The sequence below is a fragment of the Caretta caretta genome, chromosome 11, assembly GCF_965140235.1.
Source record: "Caretta caretta isolate rCarCar2 chromosome 11, rCarCar1.hap1, whole genome shotgun sequence".
NCBI lineage: Eukaryota > Metazoa > Chordata > Testudines > Cheloniidae > Caretta > Caretta caretta.
Window position 1 is genome coordinate 37244778 of NC_134216.1, and position 20838 is coordinate 37265615.

At 38.6% G+C, this 20838-nt stretch overlaps 1 protein-coding gene across 2 annotated transcripts in view; it reads right to left on the reverse strand.

Moving 5' to 3' along the window:
- The window catches only part of LOC125645232 (sodium channel protein type 2 subunit alpha-like), a 210369-nt gene that overhangs the window by 113549 nt on the left and 75982 nt on the right, over nt 1-20838 (reverse strand). For both annotated transcript variants that reach the window (XM_075117912.1, XM_075117911.1), the window contains exons 3-10: nt 13519-13639; nt 13047-13134; nt 9375-9503; nt 8247-8338; nt 6995-7231; nt 6012-6075; nt 1862-2003; nt 806-1012 (exon numbers count right to left, since the gene is read on the reverse strand). In XM_075117912.1, the coding sequence (XP_074974013.1) occupies nt 806-1012; nt 1862-2003; nt 6012-6075; nt 6995-7231; nt 8247-8338; nt 9375-9503; nt 13047-13134; nt 13519-13639 (1080 nt within the window). The remainder of the gene's footprint in view (nt 1-805; nt 1013-1861; nt 2004-6011; nt 6076-6994; nt 7232-8246; nt 8339-9374; nt 9504-13046; nt 13135-13518; nt 13640-20838) is intronic.

The window sequence follows — 20838 nt, forward strand, 5'->3', positions numbered from 1 at the left end:
AGAGAATGGGCTCACCTTGCCCTCCCTCCCACCATGCTCCCTCTCCCCCCCACACACACACTTCACACAGCACTGGTCTCACTAACACAGCCTACTAAACCAACAAGTCCATTTCAAATTAAGGGTCAGATTCACCAATACACTTCAAATGCAAAGCAACTGTAAACCAATTTAACTGGTTGGTGGATTCTGGTTTCTTTGCACTGCTCTGGTGTACTGGTGGATGTCCTTAAAAAGTTTTAAAAAATGATTTAGGTTTGATATTACATATACTTAATTCATTGGACATATAGGATGGTATAATACCTTTAAAGTTTCTTGTTTACTATGTTCATCTATGACATTTTAGATTACTTTTTAAGAAGTACATTCCCGGACAAAAATCCACTTTAAAGTGGAATAAACGCTGAGAGTAAATAGTCATTTAAAGGCAAAAAACATTACAGTGATGTTGTATTACCCCAAAATCAAGTAGTATAAACTCAGGAAATCGAGAATTAAGATTACTGTAAAAAGAAATCCAAACACAGTAAGATAGGAAATGTACACTTAGGGCACCCAAACAACCGCAACTGCTCATTTTGAATCTCCATTAACACTTAAAAGTTTAGAAATTTCTTCAATGATAGACCCATTCTTAGGTGTATCTCACATGTACTATCACAACAAATCTGACATTGGTTAAAAAAAGTGGAAGCTTTATTGTTTTCCTAGTTTCCACTAAATTATATACTATGTTTCACTAATTTATGTATGCAATGTTACATTTTTAGGTAAAAGAACAATAATGTATGGATACAGATACCTGAGCTTCTTCTTGTTGCTTTTTCAGCTGTTCAAGCATTTGCTGAAATTCTGTCTCCTTCTGCTTTGCTTCTTCTAGGGTTGCTTGATTCTGTTCTTCATAGGCCATGGCAACAACAGCCAGGATCAAGTTAATCAGATAGAAAGAACCCAGGAAAATCACCAAAACAAAAAATATCATGTATGTTTTGCCAGCAGCACGTAGAGTCTGGGGGGGGGAGGGGGGCAATGATACAAACTGATTAATTTGAGAATTAGGAAAATGATTATGTATCTATATCAAAGACAGTTGTTCATATTGAATATGACAATATTTATTTTATAAATCAAAATGAAAATAAATGAAAAATGTGAGTGTGTGTATGAGAGAAAGGTGGTGTGATTTAGGAATCCTGTTTTAATTATGGGGAGGGGGGATATGAGATTTTAATAATAATCTCAGAGAGAAGATTCCAAGTAAATAATTAAAAAGACATTTGTGCGTGGGATTTTTAGGCACTGAAAAAGTATTAGTTGTATCTTCCCCTTCGACTGGCCAGAATACCTAAAAGTAGCACCATCAGTAATATCAACTAAACAATAGATCCTAGCTTCCTGTAAGAAGAATCACCATCATAAAAAGCCATGAATTTGTAGCTATCAAAAATAGGACTCAAGGTATTTAAGAGTGGACTACCACCTTTTGAAATTATAACAACTATTCACTGCTTAAGCACAGCATTGCAGTTCTGAAGGTAACGAATAACAATGTTGTGTCAAATGAAACCTGATACAGTCATGAAAATGGGCTCTGAAAAGCTTCTGTGTAGCTTTATAGAAAGCATGACAAATCCTGTAGCATATGTTTCACAATTCTGTATGATCCTGCCAGTTTGGGATAAAGGTACCCCCTTTGAAAATCCTATTAGTCTACAATGTTCCCCAATATCATTTTATGATTGGGCTTCTTAATTTTTAATACACCATTATGTAATAAGAAATGTAAAGACCATTCTTTCTGTCATAATTCATTTTAGACCATTAACATATCAAAACATAGTTTTCACTACATTCTCACCAGCTGATAAAGGTTTTCCCAGTAATCCTGAGTCATCAGTCGAAACAGTGACAAGAACGCCCAGCTGAACGTGTCAAAACTCGTGTAGCCATAGTTTGGGTTTCTACCAGCTTTTATACATGTATATCCTTCTGGACATTGACTTAAAAAAATAATTAAATTAAATTAGTTTGGATTTTTTAACAATGGTAAAGAGTAAAAATTGTCTTTCAACTGAATAACTTTCACTAATGAATAGGAGACTCATTGTGGATTGCTGAATTTTACAAGTTAACAAGAAATAAATGGGAAAGAGATTAAAGATATTGCATGACAAACTGTACCATACACCCCCCTTCACACACACACACTCTCTCCCTCTCGTTGATCTGTCCAGGGTCTGCTGCTTATCTGCTCAGCCTCTGGCTGCCACAAACTTTTCATCTGCAGCACTACTCAGTGTCACCTGCCCCCAACTGCAACCACAGGAGCATCACCCAGCTGATGCATACTTCTCCCAGAAGCTCTGTGTTATCTCTACAAGGACACTAAATATACAGCTTTATTGGGAGTAGCTTTCCCCTTTAACCCAGGAGTTCCATAAAAGATGCTACTGCTTCCCCAAAGAGGACTACAAGGGGCCCAGTGTATGAGAGTATATCTCATAAATGTAATGAAACTACAGTACTTAGATCCCACTATAGATATATACTGCTGAAGTTTGTCTGGAAGAGGAGCTGGACCATCAGATTTCTTGGCAAATTGTTGATCAGTCAAGCTGGAATTAGTGAATTTCAGAATTGGGAAAAAATTGGTCTTACCTGTGGATTTTCTTTCTAGAATCCTGCATGTCAGTTTTCACAGTTGGTGGTTCCCCATCTCACAGCCACTGGAGGCAGCCCAAATGTCTGCTATTACCCTGAAGGAAGAACTCTCTAGATTGTTAGCTTACAAACCTGAAAGATACTATGTAAAATTTTAAATGTGCCATTCAATTCAAATATTTTGCTGCAGAGCCTTCGCACAAAATTTAAAGATTTTTTCAAGAAATACAGTCTTCCTTTCAAATTGTTTAACAAGGCAGCAATAACCAGAAAAAATTTGGACATGTGAGGGTCAGACAAGAAGACATGGAGGATCCTAGAAAGAAAATTCATAGATAACACAGAATTTTTACTTCTCTGTCCCCTCCATATCAGTCTTCCTCTTGGAATATGGGAAACAGTAAATTATCCCTAAGGAGGAAGTAGGATTTAATTTAACCATATAGAAAATTGAAAACTGACTTAAAGATTACTAGAGTACCATGTTCTGCAACATCTTTCTACCAAACACTGCATCTGAAGTGAATCTACAGCATAGGGGTATTAAACATATGGCCTGTGGTCCAAATCCAGCTCAAATGATGTAGTTACATGGCCACCATGACGATCCGAATGTGCAGAAACTCAGGTTTAATTTAAACTATAAATAAGTTTCTACTTGTCATGGCTACTGAAATAATCTTCCAACAGAAACAGAGTGTAAACTGATGTAATGAAGTATGCCTGAATCTGCAGAGAGCCAGAAACAATGAGACTGAGGGGATTAACTCCACTGTCCCGTATTAATCGGATTGAACCATCAGCTGTATAGCCCAATGACATAACTCTTGACATAACTCTTCCATTTTTGATTTTCCAACTGGATTTGGATGAAAATAGGTTAATCTCAACCTGACTTGTGATGCTCTGAAAGGGAGGCTGGTCCAGATGACATTCCCTTAGGTCTAATGCATTAGCCTGAGCCAGTAGACTCTGCCTTTACTTTTCCTTTTATACACAGAAGCTTGAGGAATAGAATGAGAGCTTCTGCCCAGACCATAACCAGATCTACCTTTCCCGAGTTTTTCTGCCTTCCTTGCAGTTTATACACACCATGTTTATAAAGAATCCTCCACTGGAGGAGGAAGAGTGCTCCATGGGGAAATCCTGGCTCTACTGAAGTCAATATGGAGTTTTGCTATTGACTTCAATGGAGTCAGGATTTCAATTCATGTCTCCTCCTTCTATCACATCCCTTGAGTCACATAGGAGCCCTGAAGTATCTCCCTTACATGGACTCTGGAATCCTTGCTAACAACCAGCTTCTCTGGACCGAAAAACAGAGAGCTGCTGCTGAATAATACAGATGAATTTGCAAAGAAAGGTTAGTACAGCTATGGCTCAAGATCTTTTATTTACTGATTTACTGTAGTGTCAGGCTGGAAGTGACCAGAACAATCCAAAGATGCTGAAGTTTTGTAAGGGCTCTGACTGGTTCTTCCCTATTCGCTCAAATACCTGTTCCCAAAGGCATGTAGTGATGGCTGCTAGGCTCTATGTTGCACTGAGCCATGAAGGAGACCTGATAAGAAATATACACTTTTATTTGAATGGAGGGATGACATGATCTCTATGAATACTTATAAAAGTCTGATAAACTAGTGCTGTGCACTGAAAAATGCTTCCTGTTGTAACAGAAGCTAAGTTATCCCTGATGACTTCTTAATGATATTATCTTCAGCAGACCTCCAGGAGGTGTACCTTCACTTTCTGAAATCTTATGGGAGTAATGCTGTAGTAATGGATGTCAGAATTTCCATCTGGAATATTAATTCCTTTGTGGATTTACTGAGAGACCAGAAACCTAGAAAAACAATAATTTCTCTTTGTATTACAAAAAAATCTTGTGGACTTTCCAAAGTATCTGTCTCTCTAGGGTATTGCTCTAATGTGTTAGGGAAAAACTATTGCATCTTTCATCTTCTGATGTTACAAAGTATTTTTGTTGTTGATAGTGTTGGTTTATTTTAACTTTGGGGAAAGGATAAACTTGTCCCTGGGACAGTGAATCAGTTCTACAGAATGTCCTCCTCTGATAATCTCAAGTACCCATTTTTTTGAATTGGTTGATTTCCATTGAGGGCTTTATAAATTACTTTGAGAAACAAAACTGGAATTTACCACCCACTTCCATGCTGCTAATTCTGGCCTGGTCTAATCAGTGGAAACTTCCTTATAGCCCACTGAACCATAAATTCATAGCAATGTAGGACAGGAAGGGATCTTGAGAAGACACCTAATCCAGTCCCCTGCACTGAGGCAGGACCAAGTGTTATCTAGAATTCTAGACCATCCCTGACAGATGTTTGTCCAACTTGTTCTTAAAAACCTCCAGTGATGGATATTCCATAACCTAGGTAAGTTGTTCCAGTGCTTAATCATCCTTACAGTTAGGAAGCTTCTCCTAATGTCTAACCTAAATTTCCCTTGGTGCAATTTAAGTCCATTACTTCTTGTCCTGTCCTCAGTGGATAAGCAGAATAACTGATTGCTCTCCCCTTTATAACAACCTTTTATGTACTTGAAGACTGCTAGCCATTTCAGTGCAGATCTCACCAATGCGCTAGCTGAGTTTCCTTGGAGACTGCTCAAATGCCTCAGCATAGGCCTTGCCAGCAGGGATCATCATCTTTGTTCTGGCAGCTGCTATTGTATGTAAGGATGAGCAATGGGGAAACATTTCTTACCGTTTTGGTTCCCTGTGTTGTCTGTCTGCCATTTCTGAGGGGGAGCAGAGGGGCTGTCCTTCAAACCCTCCTCAGAATGCCAAAAGGAAATATTTTTTTGTTTTGACAGTTTTGAGGAGAAAAACCTTGAAGCCAGTGAATAGACTGGGAGACATTTAGTTACAAATCTTTAAAAAATCCTGTGAAAGCTCTGCTACAAAAGGAGGCCCAGAGGCTGCCATGTGTGCAGTTTGGAAGCTGAGAATTCTACAGAGCTCTCCGTAAGCCCAGGCTCAGAACAAAGATCTGATCTCCCTCTAGCTGCTGTGGAGATGGGAAATGCCAACTGCGAAGACTGTCTAACAAGGAAGAGATGGAGACAAATATTTTAAGTCATTCATAGTACAACTGCTGTCAGCTGAAACTGAATTTTCAAGTCCAATACAGGTCTCTGGAAAGCAAACTGATATTAAAAATATTTTGTAAATTTTTTACCTACTTAGTTCAGATGTTTTCTAATATGAAAGAATATAGGTTGATTGACAGTGCAGTTAGCCAGCTAAATGAATGATTTCGGCTGTGTTGCCAAAAGGTTACATCTTTTTTATACAAAGCCACAGTATAACATACAACATTTCTTACCCTGCATCGGAGCTATTACCACAAAGCAGGGCATCTTTTTGTCCGTCTAAACTATAAAAATGATCTATTAAGAAAAAAGAATTTTAAAACGTTATAATATTGAACGAAAGGAATGATGCATTTAGTTACAGTGCTGTACGATAAACATCAGTAGCTGTAAAACCCATTTTGCTAAGAAGAAAACTGACTCACGAAATTTAGTTATTTAAACATAAGAGATTAGGCTTACTGTCAAGATAAGAATTTAAACTAGTGCACTTCAAGAAAATAAGACAAACGTTCCTACAACTGTAAATATAGCTTATTGTTAATATTCTAGTTAATATTAATTTCTCATTCATTTAAAACTACCAAAAGCATGCATGATAGAATGGTGCACAAATATACTCACATATAAAACATACTTGTGTGTTGACTGATTCTAGTACACTATGTTTCATAAAATCTTCATACAACTTGTATAGTCAGTCTTTGCTCAGAAGTTAGACAACACAAAGGCCTTTTCCTTAAAGGAAAGGTCTCTGCAAATGAATACTAGTCACTAGCAGTGCAAGAGAGCTATTTTAAAGGAGCTTATTGATAGACAAGTCCAAATGGAGCTTATATCAACGTACAGTTATAATTCAAGTTACCACACATTGTAAAAAATATAAAAGTTTTATTTAGAAAGAATTCTGAGCTTAATGACAGATTTTCAGAGAATCTGATCTTTATTTCTAGGCGTACTGGTATATCTGTTCCTACTGCTTAAACATACTTGAAATCACAATCCTTCTTGGGCTTGTCTTCACTACTGGGGAGATCAGTGCTGCTATAATCAATGCAGTGGGTGTCGATTTAGCAGGTCTAGTGAAGACCCGCTAAATCAATGGCAGAGCATTTTCTGGTCAACTCTAGTACTCCAGCTCCCTGAGAAGAGTAAGGTAAGTCAACAGGAGACTTCAACCGTAAACATTTTAACAACTTAAAGCAGTAATTCTTACCTTTCTTCTCAATGTACGCCTTCCAGTCAAACAATGTGTCATTAATGAAGAATGGAGCAAATCGAGTTTCAGAAGAAGATACATTTAAGGGCCACAGCAAACATTTATTCCTCAAATTGCCCATGAACAACTGCAGCCCTATTAGTGCAAATACACTCAGACAAAACACAGTCAGGATCATTACATCTGAGAGCTTCTTCACAGACTGAATGAGCGCTCCCACAATAGTCTTCAAGCCTGCAAACAGAAAGGGATTTTTACTGTGATCTTAAAAATTTATTTTAGACATAAATTAATATGAGTTGTTCTAGCTATTAAAGATTTCATGCATAGTTCTACATAAATGGTTGCAATGTTTTTAAAATTAAAATTTTACACAATAAGTCTCATAATTGGTGAAAAAAAAATGATTAGCTAAACACTGGTTAATTTGAAAGTATGAATGGAAATTAGTGGCACATATTCCAAAGCACTTATTTTCACAGAAAAACAAGTGACTATTAGTTGTACTTTAAATGAATTCCATGTAAAGAAAAATATTTCTAATTTAAATTTTTTTGCTGATGCCTCTTGCTCCAAACATTTGCTTTTTCAATGACACAATACATTCAGTGTTTTTACAATGACACAATACATTGGTATAGCAAAAGTAAAGATATTGTTATGTTGTAAATTTTAGCTATTGTATTATCGTGCACCCTATCAAACTAGAGATGGTTTGGTAAAGAAAGGCATTTTAAGATAATAAATACCTCATGCAGTGCCCGTGCTATTCTTTATTATCTTATTCCTTTCTCTTTATTAGTGATTCTACTTTAAAAAAAAACTGATTGAAATTTTCAATCACACGTATCCCTACAATAAATGCTAAATTTCATAGTAGTAAGAAAAAGTAAAAAATAATTAATTTGGATTCTAATGGAGGATATAAATTTGACATCCTAAGATTAAAATTACACAGGCTGCATACTGCAATTTTCTCATGAATGAATTTATTAAACTTAAAGGCTGATTGTTAAAAGAAAATGTTAGAAAGGTAAGGAATCTTTAAGTCAAATTTATATAAAAGTGTATAAAAGTCTAAAGGCCAGGAAGCAAGAATACTTATGTTAAAAAACATGAGAATTCACAAGGAGAGTCACTCAGTAACAGTAATTTTTAAAAGAACTGTCTTTACTGCTAATGGATCAAGTATAATAGAAAAGCCCATAAAACCCTTAAAGTCAGCCTCAGTGTTTAACCTAGCTCTCACCTGGAATGACTGATATTGTTTTCAATGCTCGGAGAACTCTGAATGTTCTCAATGCTGAGACATTGCCCAGGTCCACAAACTCTGTCAGATATCTGTAATAGGGGAGTTCACAAACAAACACAATGACAGTATACACAAAATTAAACAGCTGGAGATACCTGGGGCCTAACACCTGACCTACTACCTTATAGTTAGAATAATAAAATCGTGGCACTGGGAGGGGCCTTGAGAGGTCATTTAGTCCAGTTCCCCTGCACTCATGGCAGGACTAAGTATTATCTATTCTCGACCATCCCCGACACGGGTTTATCTAACCTCCTCTTAAAAATCTCCATTGACAGAGATTCCACAACTTCCCTAGGCAATTTATTAACTCCCCAGGTACTTCTTACCTGGGATTACAGAAATAGTTTTCAAAGCTCAATACTCTGAAAGTGCAAAGAGCTAAAACATTGTTTAGGTTTACAAATTCTGTTACATGCCTGTAGGATTAAAGTTATTCAGAACGCAGGCAGTGAGTAACCCACACACCTCCTATGTGTGGTGTTCTGTCCCATCTAGTGGCACCAAAACCACTTAGAGAGATAAAATGAGTCGGCTCTACAGCCTTAGCTAACAGCCAGTTGGCTTTTAGCTCATGCAGTAGAGGCTCATGTACTAAGCTACAGAGGTCCTAGGTTTGATCCTGCCCACTGACGACCAGGGTCTGTTGGCATTACAAGTGCTTATGCTACTTACCTGGCTCTTTTATCTAGCCCTTTTTGGTGATCTTAAAGCCAATGAATTACATTAATATGTAATTCTCTCCTTTCACTGGAGTTTGCCCTATATTAATAAGCTCTAGGGACTACCAGTTAAATGTAAATTTCAAATGAAGTGGACAACCCTGATTTTATTTTTGAAAACCTAATTAAAGTAGACTAGGTTGGCTACATTATGCAGTGAAGATAGAAGGATGACTTCTGTTTTATACTAGTGGGTGAATATCATTTCTGCTGTACGTTATGTAAGTGTGTAAAAGATGTAACAAGATTTGGCTACAAATCACTCTAAATACAGCAAAAACAGGGTTTTTTTGAAGTAACTGACATTCCACAGTCAGTTTTTTTAAATTTTTACTTTACTTACGCAAATGCAATAACAGTAAAATCAAGCCAGTTCCAGGGGTCTCGAAGAAAAGTAAAACCATCTATACAGAAGCCTCTTGCAAGAATTTTTATAAGGGATTCAAATGTATAAATTCCAGTAAAAGTGTACCTGAGAAAAAAATATCCAAGGAAGAGTTAATGCCCCTAATCAACCAATAATGTGTCAGTATAATCACAAGGAGAGTCATACAAAAATATTAATTTTTAAATATACTACCTTTGCTGCTACTGGATCAAGTTTAGTAGACAGTTCATTAAACCTCCACTACAAGATTCCAGTGCCTTCTAACTAACATCATTTTTGTGTCTCTCTCCTTTATTTTTTTTTAAGTGAATTTAGAGCTCAAAGAATGTCTGGGCACAGAAAATCTGTTTACCTAAAGAAAAGTTACACCATGGACATCTGCAGTTTAAGTCTGCATACATCACACTCTCAGTGAGATACAATCCTTGCTCCAATTATTTGGTGGCTGGCCAAGAGACATCCTGACTAAACTCCTGCATCTGCATTGCATGAGTTGGCAGGGACTTGGTGCAATATAGAGGCAGTACATTCAGCACTTTATGAAGGAGGAGCAGTTATACTGCTCTTCAGTTACCTCTGTAGCCAAGAAAGAAACAGCACTGATGGATTGCAAAGACGGTTCCAGCCAAAGAAAGTTGTTCACACAATGCAGAAGGACAAAAAAAATTATCATAGCTATATTATATATAAACGTGCATGATATCAAGTTTTCTCAACAAGAGTTGAGGGTATTACTCACAAATGGCAAATCCTCAAGTTAGAGTTATGCAGGTTGTCTCAAACAAGTGAAGATAAAAATCTTTATACCTCCCTACACAAATGTTTCTTGTGTATGACTAAGTATGTTACAGAAAAAATATTTTAGAAACGGTAAAGAAAGTTTAAATTATTTTTGATGGTGCTATTTTTCATCTATATCTGTCTGTAAATAAAACATCCTTGGTTAGCATAAGTCCAAATGGACAGGGCTCAGAAGGTGAGAAAAAACAATATAAAGTAAAAGTTTTGTTATACAGCATGTTGGGGAATGCGGGGGGCGGGGTTGCTGGTAAGTCAAAAATTCCAGTTAACTAAGAGGGATGGGGGTCATGGCTGGGGCGCAGACTCTGGGAGGGAGTTTGAGTGCAGGAGGGGACTTGGGGCAGGGTTGCAGTAGGGGTTTCAGGGTGCTGGATCTGGGCAGTACTCACCTCGGGCAGCTCCCCGCAAGTGGCGACATGTCCGGAGAGGCATGGGCCAGGTGGCTCTGCACGCTGCCCCCCAAGCGCCGCCCCTACAGCTCCCATTGGCCGAGGTCAATGCTCCTAGGCAGAGGCATGGCCATGCAGCTCTGAGCGCTGCCTCCGCCTGCAGGTGCCGCCCCCACAGTTCTCATTGGCCATGGTCCCTGGCCAATGGGAGCTGTGGAGCCAGCGCTCGCGGGGCAGTAGAGCCCCCATGGCTGTCCCTTCACCTAGGACCATTGACCTCAGCCAATGGGAGATGTGGGGGAGGCACCTGTGGGTGGAAGCAGCGCACAGAGCTGCCTGTCCCTGCCTCTCCAGGCAGGGAGCTGCCTGAGGTGAGCGCCACCCAGATGTGACACCCCAAAACCCTTCCCATGACCCAACCCCCTGCCCCGAGCACCCTCCCATATCCAAATTCCCTCCCAGAGCCCACACCCTGCATCCCCTCCTGAAAGGCTGGTTTATAGAGCTTTCCAGTTTGTAAAGTGACAGATAACACGTTTTCTTGTACATTTTAAAAATGTCTAAAAATGACCTCAAGTTGCTTTTGTTAAAAAAATAAGAAGCAACAGAAACAACCTCAAGTCAATTTTCTTCCATCCAGGATTAAGAACGGGTGTTAGGTCTCAGAGATGGGCCTTTGAGCATGCCCTGAAATTGAAGAAACCTGGGCTATTTCTGTCAGGGCTGAGGTGGAAGTACATTCCAGAACTGATGGTTCCCCAAGGCTCTCCATTAGCAGCTCCCTCTTTTATATTGAGAGGCTTCACTTCCCTTCTTGTCCACAGAGAGAGAGAGTTTTTGAAAACAGGCAAATCCAAAGATGCTTAAGGCTTTATTTATAAAAAGTAACACCTGAAATTCCATCCTGAATCAAACAGGCAGCCAATGCAGATCAGGAAGCTCCAACGTCATGTGCTCCTTTGAGAAACATGATTCAATAAGCAGACTCCTGCATTCTGCACTTGTTTCACTTTCTGAATTGACTTGAGGTGTAGAGCACTGCAGAGCACACTGAAGTAATTCAGCATTGAGGAACAGGGCCTGGATTATACTAGCAAGGGTCACATCTAATAAAAGCTATCACAATCTCCTGTCTGGATGAAGCTGAAGAAAGGCCTCCTCAGAGACTTTTGATATATGATTGTCGAATGGCAGTTGGCCATTAATAATATCCTCAGATTGTTTATGTTAATGATGAACACACACTCATGAAAAGCCTGGAAAATATGGTCATCACCATAATTTCTGGAAGCTTCCCTCAACCTAACAGCTTCATCTCTGTCTTACATGGAGTAAGCTTCAGTTAGCTAGCTCTCATCCAAGGGTCAATCTCACACATACACTGGATAAGACATTTGACAACACTAGTTGGTTGGATTAGATAGAGATCTAGAAATTGATCCAAAGCCTGCTGAAGTCAATAAGATCATGAGTAAATGCCCAACTCCAACCTCTAGAAATGATCAGGCAAGGAAGGAATGGAGCCACCCAAAAACAGACCCATCCACTCCCATTACAGTCTGAAAGCAAGGCAATAACACCTCATAATCAAAGACATCAAAAGCAATTGACAGATCTAACAAAGTCATATGAACACTTGGGACCAGATTCTTGTCTAGGGTCCATTCAGGGTTGGAGTGGAAGAGTGAAGGAGAAAATTATAGCCCCTTTATGCTTTGGGCTGATCTGCACTGACACTAGAGACTGTGTTCTAGGTGAGAATTGATGAAGTGCACCACACTTGGACTTGTTCCTATACTGTGGACTACAGTGGGGCTAGCAGAGGTTTTTAGAAAATGGTCCTGGGAGGAGTTGCCCTTTCATGAAAGTGTCTTGGAGGAATATTTTATTTTCCCTTTGTGGAAGACTTCTAAGGGGTCAGGAATTAGATACATTGGCAAGACCCATCAGGGAAAAATTGTAAGGCATGTATTTGCCCTTTGCTTGAATTCAAGTCAGTGACCCATTTTTAATTTTTATATTTAAAGAAAAGTAGGTGGTTCATGATGGCCAAGAAAAGCATCTTAGGGAGACTAATTGTATTATTTTTCTTCTGAATAGCTATCTTCCTTCTAAGTAAAAGAGGAACATATCTCAGTAGATAAGTGGTTTATACCAACAGTGAAGAGAACTTTGTATTGCTAAAATTATGGCAATGTCACAGCCTTGCTTCCACCAGAGTCTGCCATGCATAACATGTGGTGATTCGAGCTAAAGAGAGCTGGGTGGCAAAGCAAAGGTCTAACTTTAGAAATAATAAATAAATAAATAAATAAATAAAAAGGTTCAGCTCTTGATATGTTATGTTACATTTTCAAATATTGCACAAACATTAATTAGTTAATTCTCAACATCTCTGTGAAGCAAATATATACTTTATAACATCATTTTTACTTACTCTACATTCTTTGCCCAATCTGGAGGTTTACTCAATGTCATAAATACACAGTTAGTCAGAATAGTGCACATAATAAGTATGCTGAATAATGTAGATTTTTGTCAAGGAACATATGATGACAACTTAAATGCAAGAAACTATATCACATGAAATGTAAACAGTTTCCCAGGATATGGACTGTTAATAAATGTATATGATACAAATTAAGGAATTTCATAAAAGTAACTGTCAATTAAAGTTATAAGAAAAATATTAAAACAGTGGCTGTTTATGCTAATTCTGTATTCTAGGAGTATACATTATCTTTTTCTTCCACTGAATTTAATTGGTGGTTCAACCAATGTGATTAATTTAATTCAGATTTACTCTAAGAGGAGAAATTAAGAACAAAAACATATTTCAATTTTAAAACAACCCAATGTTACTAAATATTAAAAACATACCCATTCTAAACAAACTACATGAAAAGGATATGAATGAACCAAAATCTTGATAGCTGCTTTTCTAAGAGGATGGAAAGGAGATAAAATGTACAAGGCAGGTGTGGCACTGAATCGGAAGATTGCCTTCCCTCTATTCAATACTATAAAAGTCTGGAAAAAGGAAAATATACATTTAGAAAGTCTGAACAAACATTTTCAATCACAATTAAGTAATTTTCACTGTTAGTTATGTTTATGTTGCCTGATATACAGCATTGCTATAAACACCCAGTTTGAGTCTGCTGCTGTTATTCATGTTAGTGGTCCCATTTATTTTTCATGGTTTAATGGAACTACTTGCACAAACAAGCATCAGGTCAAAAATTTCAGCAGGAATAGTAATAATAATAATAATAATAATAATAATAAAAAAAAGATATTCACGGTCTCACTCACTCTTTTAAAAGAAATCTTTATTTCTACATTTACCTGATATGTGATAGAATAATACAAACTGGAGGCAAAGTATTAGACAGACAGACTCTCTCTCTCTGAGAAATATAATTTAAGAAGATTACACTGTAACCAAACAGTGGCATGACTTTAATCTCTCTTTAAAGGTGAAAAATGAACCCAATGATATTATTGACACGCATGGTCCAACTGAATGTCCAAAGAGAAACTTTAGCTCTCAAATAATACCTGTTTTGAGCACCTGAATGGCCATTTGTGCAAGTCAAGCACTTTCTGATATTAGGTTCATCTTACTTAATCATTGCAGCACTTTAGAATTGTGTAGCAGACACACCCTGGTGTTTTATGGATTTATTGTCTTCTCAGTGGCACAATGTAACTACCATTAGGACTGTTGAACTGGTAGACACTTGGGAGACAGAGTCAAACAGAGTCATAGAGAAACTGTGGGATATTTTATGACTATTTTCCTTGTTCATATTTCTAGAATTCTGCCTGCTACTATTGTCAGATTGAGAAACTGATTTTTTTCTGGCTCGTGTTATTTTCTTAAAAATTGGAGTTCTATTTTTTTCCTTTGATCCTTTATGTTTACTTTTGATCCAATAGGACTATTAAACTCCAGTACTAAATTGGGAGGAAGTCATTCTTTTTCTTTCACTATTTCATGTTGTTTATATCTTCTTACTTGTAGATTCCATCCTACACAGATGGTGTATGGATTTAATTATAGACTATAACCTGTTCCTAAATTATAAATTCCTTCCTTCTCTCAATTTCTTCCTGATTATGTATTTAAAGCATAATTTTATTATTTTGTGTTCATTTCTGCACAGCCACAATTTGCTTCTAATTTTGTTTTCTTTTTTCAAACTGATTTCAGCTTTGTTTCACAATCTTCTGCATCAACTTCCCATTTTGCATTCTCTCATGATTTCTTCCCCCATCTCATCATCAGTCTATGGCTTCCATAGTCACCTTGGTAGTCTTCTTCTATTGGTACTATTTTGAATATGGGAAAGTCAATTTTCCAGTTGGAAATGTATATTTTTTAAAAAAATCTTTGTTTCCTCTTCACAGGTCTGATCCTGTAAACACATACAAGGTCAGTGTCTTTACTCATGTGAGTAGTCCCATTGACATCAGTGGCATACTTACAGCCATAAAATTATTTATTTGTGTAAGTATTTGCAGGATTGGGCTGCACACCTATATCTCTTATTTCACCACTTAACCTCAAGTATTCAGAAAGGAAAACAACAGCTAATTAGCTGAAACAACCCTTTCACTGAAATTATTCAACATATATATAGAAACACGGAGAAGTTTGAAGAATCAATAATATATAAATTACATGTGTTCTGTTGCTCCCCTAAATCAAGTATAAATAGCACTCTCTCCCAGCTTTCTCAATGCCTAGTTGAAATGTGCACTTGGATATAGAGAAGCTGCCTAAATACAAACCCAAGCAAGACTAAGGTGATTCTAGTGGGAAGAATGAAGAACTTCCCTCCTCTAACATTCCTATTACTGAGGACATTTGACTTCAGATTGTTTCATCAGGTCATTTTCATCATTGGGGGTCAAATTTACTAGATGCCTAAATAGACTGTTAAAAACCATCCACTTCCATAAGAACTGGCCTATCAGACTCAGATCTAGCTACAATGGTGCATGCATTTGTAACCTCCATGTGTGATTATTGTAATTCTTATCTAAAACTGAAATAGCCCTGAAATAGCACTATCTGCTATAAAAAGCAGCACCCCTATTGCTTAGTAATGCAGGTTGCATGAGCACATTACCCCAATACTCCATGCTCTATACTTGCTCTTTACTGAACACAATTCAAGGTGCTTTCCATAAGACTAGCCCTAGGTACCCAAGAGATCAATTATTCCTCTGCATCCATGATCTCCCATGACAACTACATTTCAGCTGAACAAAGAAACTGTTAACCAATAGGGGAAGGCTTGCAAGCACTGGAGGGACACCTTTTATAGCAGTGGACCTAGGCTATGGAACTCCTGCAAAGAAAAGAAAAAAAGAATAAAGGTGCTAACAGGCTTTAACAATTTTATTTGTTTATAAACTTATGCAGCCTTAACAGGATCCTGTCAAGTTCAAATTTAGCTTAATGTTTAGTAAAACAAGCATTTATAAAACCTAAGATCAACAGCAACATTTAGTAATAGGTCATGTTGACTGGTCTTTACATATTTACAACAGAATATATTAACTTTTTAGTAGGGCTTAGTAGAAAAGAAGCAATTTTCTTCACTGGTGCCAGGCTTTTATATTGATCCCAAACCAATTAGTTACTGTCATTAACCATTTACTTTCATATAAATTTATATTATTCATGCGGGAATGAGGCAGAGGGACCCTAGCTCTTCTTTACTTTTCACTTTCTATGTAGAACCAATTAAACTAAAGGGGTAGATGCTGTTGCTGTGACACAACTTCCCAATTGGCCACATGACATCATCATATGCTGAAAGAGAGTGTTCTCTTCCCTATCTGTTCTCCTTTCAGTAGGGGTATATCTCGCTGGTTAACAATATGTTCTCCCTGTGGTGGATGCACTCATCATGCTCCATACCCTACAGCCTGCAAGATCACATCCTAAGTATCTAAAACACTTCCAGATCCTCATCTAAGAGACACTTCTTCTCCAGGATAGAATGCATGGAGTCTTGCATGGATATGCTCTCTGAGACTTGCATATTTCCTAATGACATGAGTCAGCTTTGAGAATGGCGAAGGGGTGGGATGAACCTCTTTCATTATCATAGACAACTTGGTTTTCATAGGCCAGGTGAAGAGCCAATAGAATGGGGTTTCTCCAATACTTTCATGAGGTGTACTCTGAACATCCTCTAAACCATGACACAGTGCAACAGGGAAGGGTGTATCTTGACATTCCTCCAGTATGCCATCTACATGCTACTTCAGAGTCCCATGCAGTCTTTACACGATCCCACTTCTTTGAAAATAGTACACAGCAGATTTATAATGCACTGTACCAATACCTGTCAGAAAAACCTTCAAATTCTCTTGATAAAAAAGGTTTCCCCATTATCTGCCACAAGAGTCTATTGTAGGCCAAACATCATAAATAAAGTGGTTAGGAAAGAAATGAGCTTCCTTGAGGCATCTTGTGAAATAATGACTGCAAAGGGGTAACGTGAGTAATAGTCTATAATGGTCAACAGTGCCACACAGTCCAATTGAGCAGCCTATAACGTCCACTTCAATTCTCTCCCATGATTATCAGTTACTAAGGAGCCAGTAGTTCTATGCATTGTGCAAACTGAGCATGCCTTCACACAACAGTCTATACCTGAATGCAACCCTGCCCACCAAGCATAACTATGCAGAAGTTCCTTCATCTTTGTAACTCCCAAGTGTCCTTCATGAGCCACATCTAGGCCTGTTTGTTGCAACGCTGCTGGGATGATCTCCCAGGCTCCTCTGCATGTCAAGTGGCACGTCTTTAATATAGGGTCAGAACAAATTTTATAGAATATAGACAAAGTTTTCTTTAGGACTGCATCCATCCAGTCCACTGGTACAGCATGCATCACCTTGCACAGTTTAGCATCTTGAACAGTTAGGTCAAGCAGTCTGCCTTAAGCCAACTGGCATATCTTTCAGTAAAAAGCATACGGTATATGCTGCTGTTTCTGCATATGAGGGTACCAAACCAGCAAAACTTCTTCCAGGAGCATACCCATGACTTTTAATGTGTACCAAATCAAAGTTATACTGCTGCAACTGAATAAACCAGGGAAGCAGTCTTACATTCAGCAGGTCAATGGCTTTATCACAGAGGCCCAAAATAGGCACAGGATCAGTTTCTAAGGTGAAATGTCTTTCCACTAAGTTGACTTTGATGCATAAAATAGCAAAAACCATAGCCAAGAATTTTAGATCAATCTGGGAATACTTTGCTTCCATCGGGATGAGTGTATAGGATGCAAATATAAACCAGCCATGCCTCCTAGAGCACAACTGCACTTGACACCAATTACATGCATCAGTCTGAATTCATTACGGGCTTTCCATGAATCAAAATAAGCACAGGATTGGATCCCACAGAAGGTTTGATGCAGGGTTTCAAAACACTGCTTTGCTTCTTTAGTCCAAAAGAATTGTCCCCGGCCCTATTAAATTCCACAGCAGCTTGGCAAAGATACTAAAATGGAGGATGGTCTCCTATGTATTAAGCCAGGCCAAGGAACAAAAACTGCTATGATCAGTGGGTAATGGTAGCAAAACAACAACTTGTAGCCTTTCTGGTGTCAGTTTCATACCATTGGCTGACAGAGAATGCCTTAGAAAAGCTACAGGATCTTTTGCAAACTGCACTTGACCACATTCAACTTTTTGCCAGCGTACTGGAGTTGAGTTAGCACCTGATCCAGAATAGCATTATGCTCAGGAAGGGTCTTTGGAAAGACAGTGTCATCCAAATATCAATATGCACCCTGGATATTATCAAGGAGCTAAGAGACCACTCTCTGAAATACCTCACGAGCAGAGATTAAGCCAAAAGGCAGTCATTGATACCAGTACCTCCCAAATGGCACGCTGAAAGTCAGTAACCACTGTGAACTTTCAGCCACAGGTATCTGCCAATAATCAGATCGGTAATCCAACACAACAAAAATCTGGCATGTCATCTCTTTGAAGGTTAGCATAAGAACATAAGAATGGCCATACTGGGTCAGACCAAAGGTCCATCCAGCCCAGTACCCTGTCTACTAACGGTGGCCAATGCCAGGTGCCCCAGAGGGAATGAACCTAACAGGTAATGATCAAGTGATCTCTCTCCTGCCATCCATCTCCACCCTCTGACAAACAGAGGCTAGGGACACCATTCCTTGCCCATCCTGGCTCATAGCCATTAATGGACTTAACCTCCATGAATGTATCCAGTTCTCTTTTAAACCCTGTTTTAGTCCTAGCCTTCACAACCTCCTCAGGCAAGGATTTCCACAGGTTGACTGTGCGCTGACTGAAGAAGAACTTCCTTTTATTTGTTTTAAACCTGCTACCCATTAATTTCATTTGGTGGCCCCTCGTTCTTATATTATGGGAACAAGTAAATAACTTTTCCTTTTTCATTTTCACTAGCAATTGAAACTACTCATGTTTCACATACTTAGTAAGTGCCCTAAAATCTGTGTATTTCAAGTGTCACCATTTTTCTTGTATAAGATCACGTGAGTAAGCTCCAATCTGTGAACCCTTCTCCCAAATGATACCATTATCTTTCATGAGCTGCAATTCTGCTCAGATCTTGTCCACAAATGCAGGAGATATACGACATACAGGCAGTGCAAAGGGATTGGTGTTTGAATTCAACTGCAGAAAATACACATATCCCATGGACAAAACACTATTACCATTAAATAAACCACTGGGTCTCTGAACAATACACTGGATATCCTTTTCTATTCTAGCTGACATAACCACACGTTAGGTGTCCTGTGTTAATTTATGCATAACACCAAGCTGCAAGCACAGATCACAGGACAATAATGGAACATCTGTAGCCCCGCCTTTAACAATATAAAACTTTGAAGTCAAGGCTATGCCTTTGTAGAGCACAGAGCATACAGCTTCATCCACTGTCTGCAAAACATACAAATTTCCAAGCTTTCATAATCATTGTAGTCAGGCTAATGTCCAGATTATGAACTAACCCAAAGGGGAGAACACTAATCACAACACCTTTGTCTACCATGAACTTCAGCAGTGTACCATTAATTTCTACAATACAGGATAACAGCTCTAGCACCTTGCCATATGAGAAGATCATAAAGAAAATATTAGGGTCCTGGGTAAAGGTGATCTAATGCAACTTCACATTCACAGTATGCAACTGAGGCCTTAGATCATTGTGAAACAGAGCACAATAGCACACTAATGTCAAGTGTCCTTCCTTCCCACAAGCCCAGCACATAGCAGTTCTACCTAGACGAGCAGGGAAATTGGCCAAGTGATCCACACTACTACAGTGGAAACAATGAGGAGCTGTTAACTTTTGTTGCCGAAGCTGTATGGCAGAAGTACATGTGTCGTACGATTCTGGAAGATGGAAGTAGGGAGCGCGGCTGATGGTTTAAGCGTAGACAAAAAGGTAGCAGCAGTCTGAGACACAGAACCCCTTTCATCTTGAGCCCTCTCAAATGCCACACTCTTAGCAACCATGGGATCAAAAGTTAGAATTCCAGCATCTTTTTCAGCCAGTAACCATTCGCCCAACTGGTCATTTGCTACACCAATCACAAAATATCCCTGAGCATGATCATACCATCCCCAAATTCACAGTCCTGGGCCAACCACTGCAAACATGCAAACTCACATACAGTTTTGTTCGGCTGCTGTCGACCATGAAAAAACATTTTCCTCTTTAGCCGAACAGAATCTCCAGTCCCAAAATACTTGTTGAGACTCTGCACAGCCGCATCAAAGAAGGACTTGGGCTCTGAGAGTCCATCATAAATATCAATGTCAACACAGCCTAAACAGTGGAAAACTGCAGGATCTGCACATTATTTGGAATTTTCCATCACCAGTCAACAACCAAATGATGCACAGGCAGCATAGGCTGAAGAATAGAAGCATTAGTCGCCGTAACATTACATGCTGGTGCAACCCAGAACAGCAATCCCAAAACACAAGGAAATTGAAGGGAAACACGCAGGTAGGTGGTCAATCAAAACCTGTAATTACCATGAACTAGGTAAGTCAGCAACAGCCTGAACAAAATATAACTGTTCAAATGCCAGGTATATAGCACCACGCACTGAGTAGCTGCATATACTCAACACTATGTGTACACACACAAACTGGAACTGAGTCCAGGGAACAGGAACCAGAACATA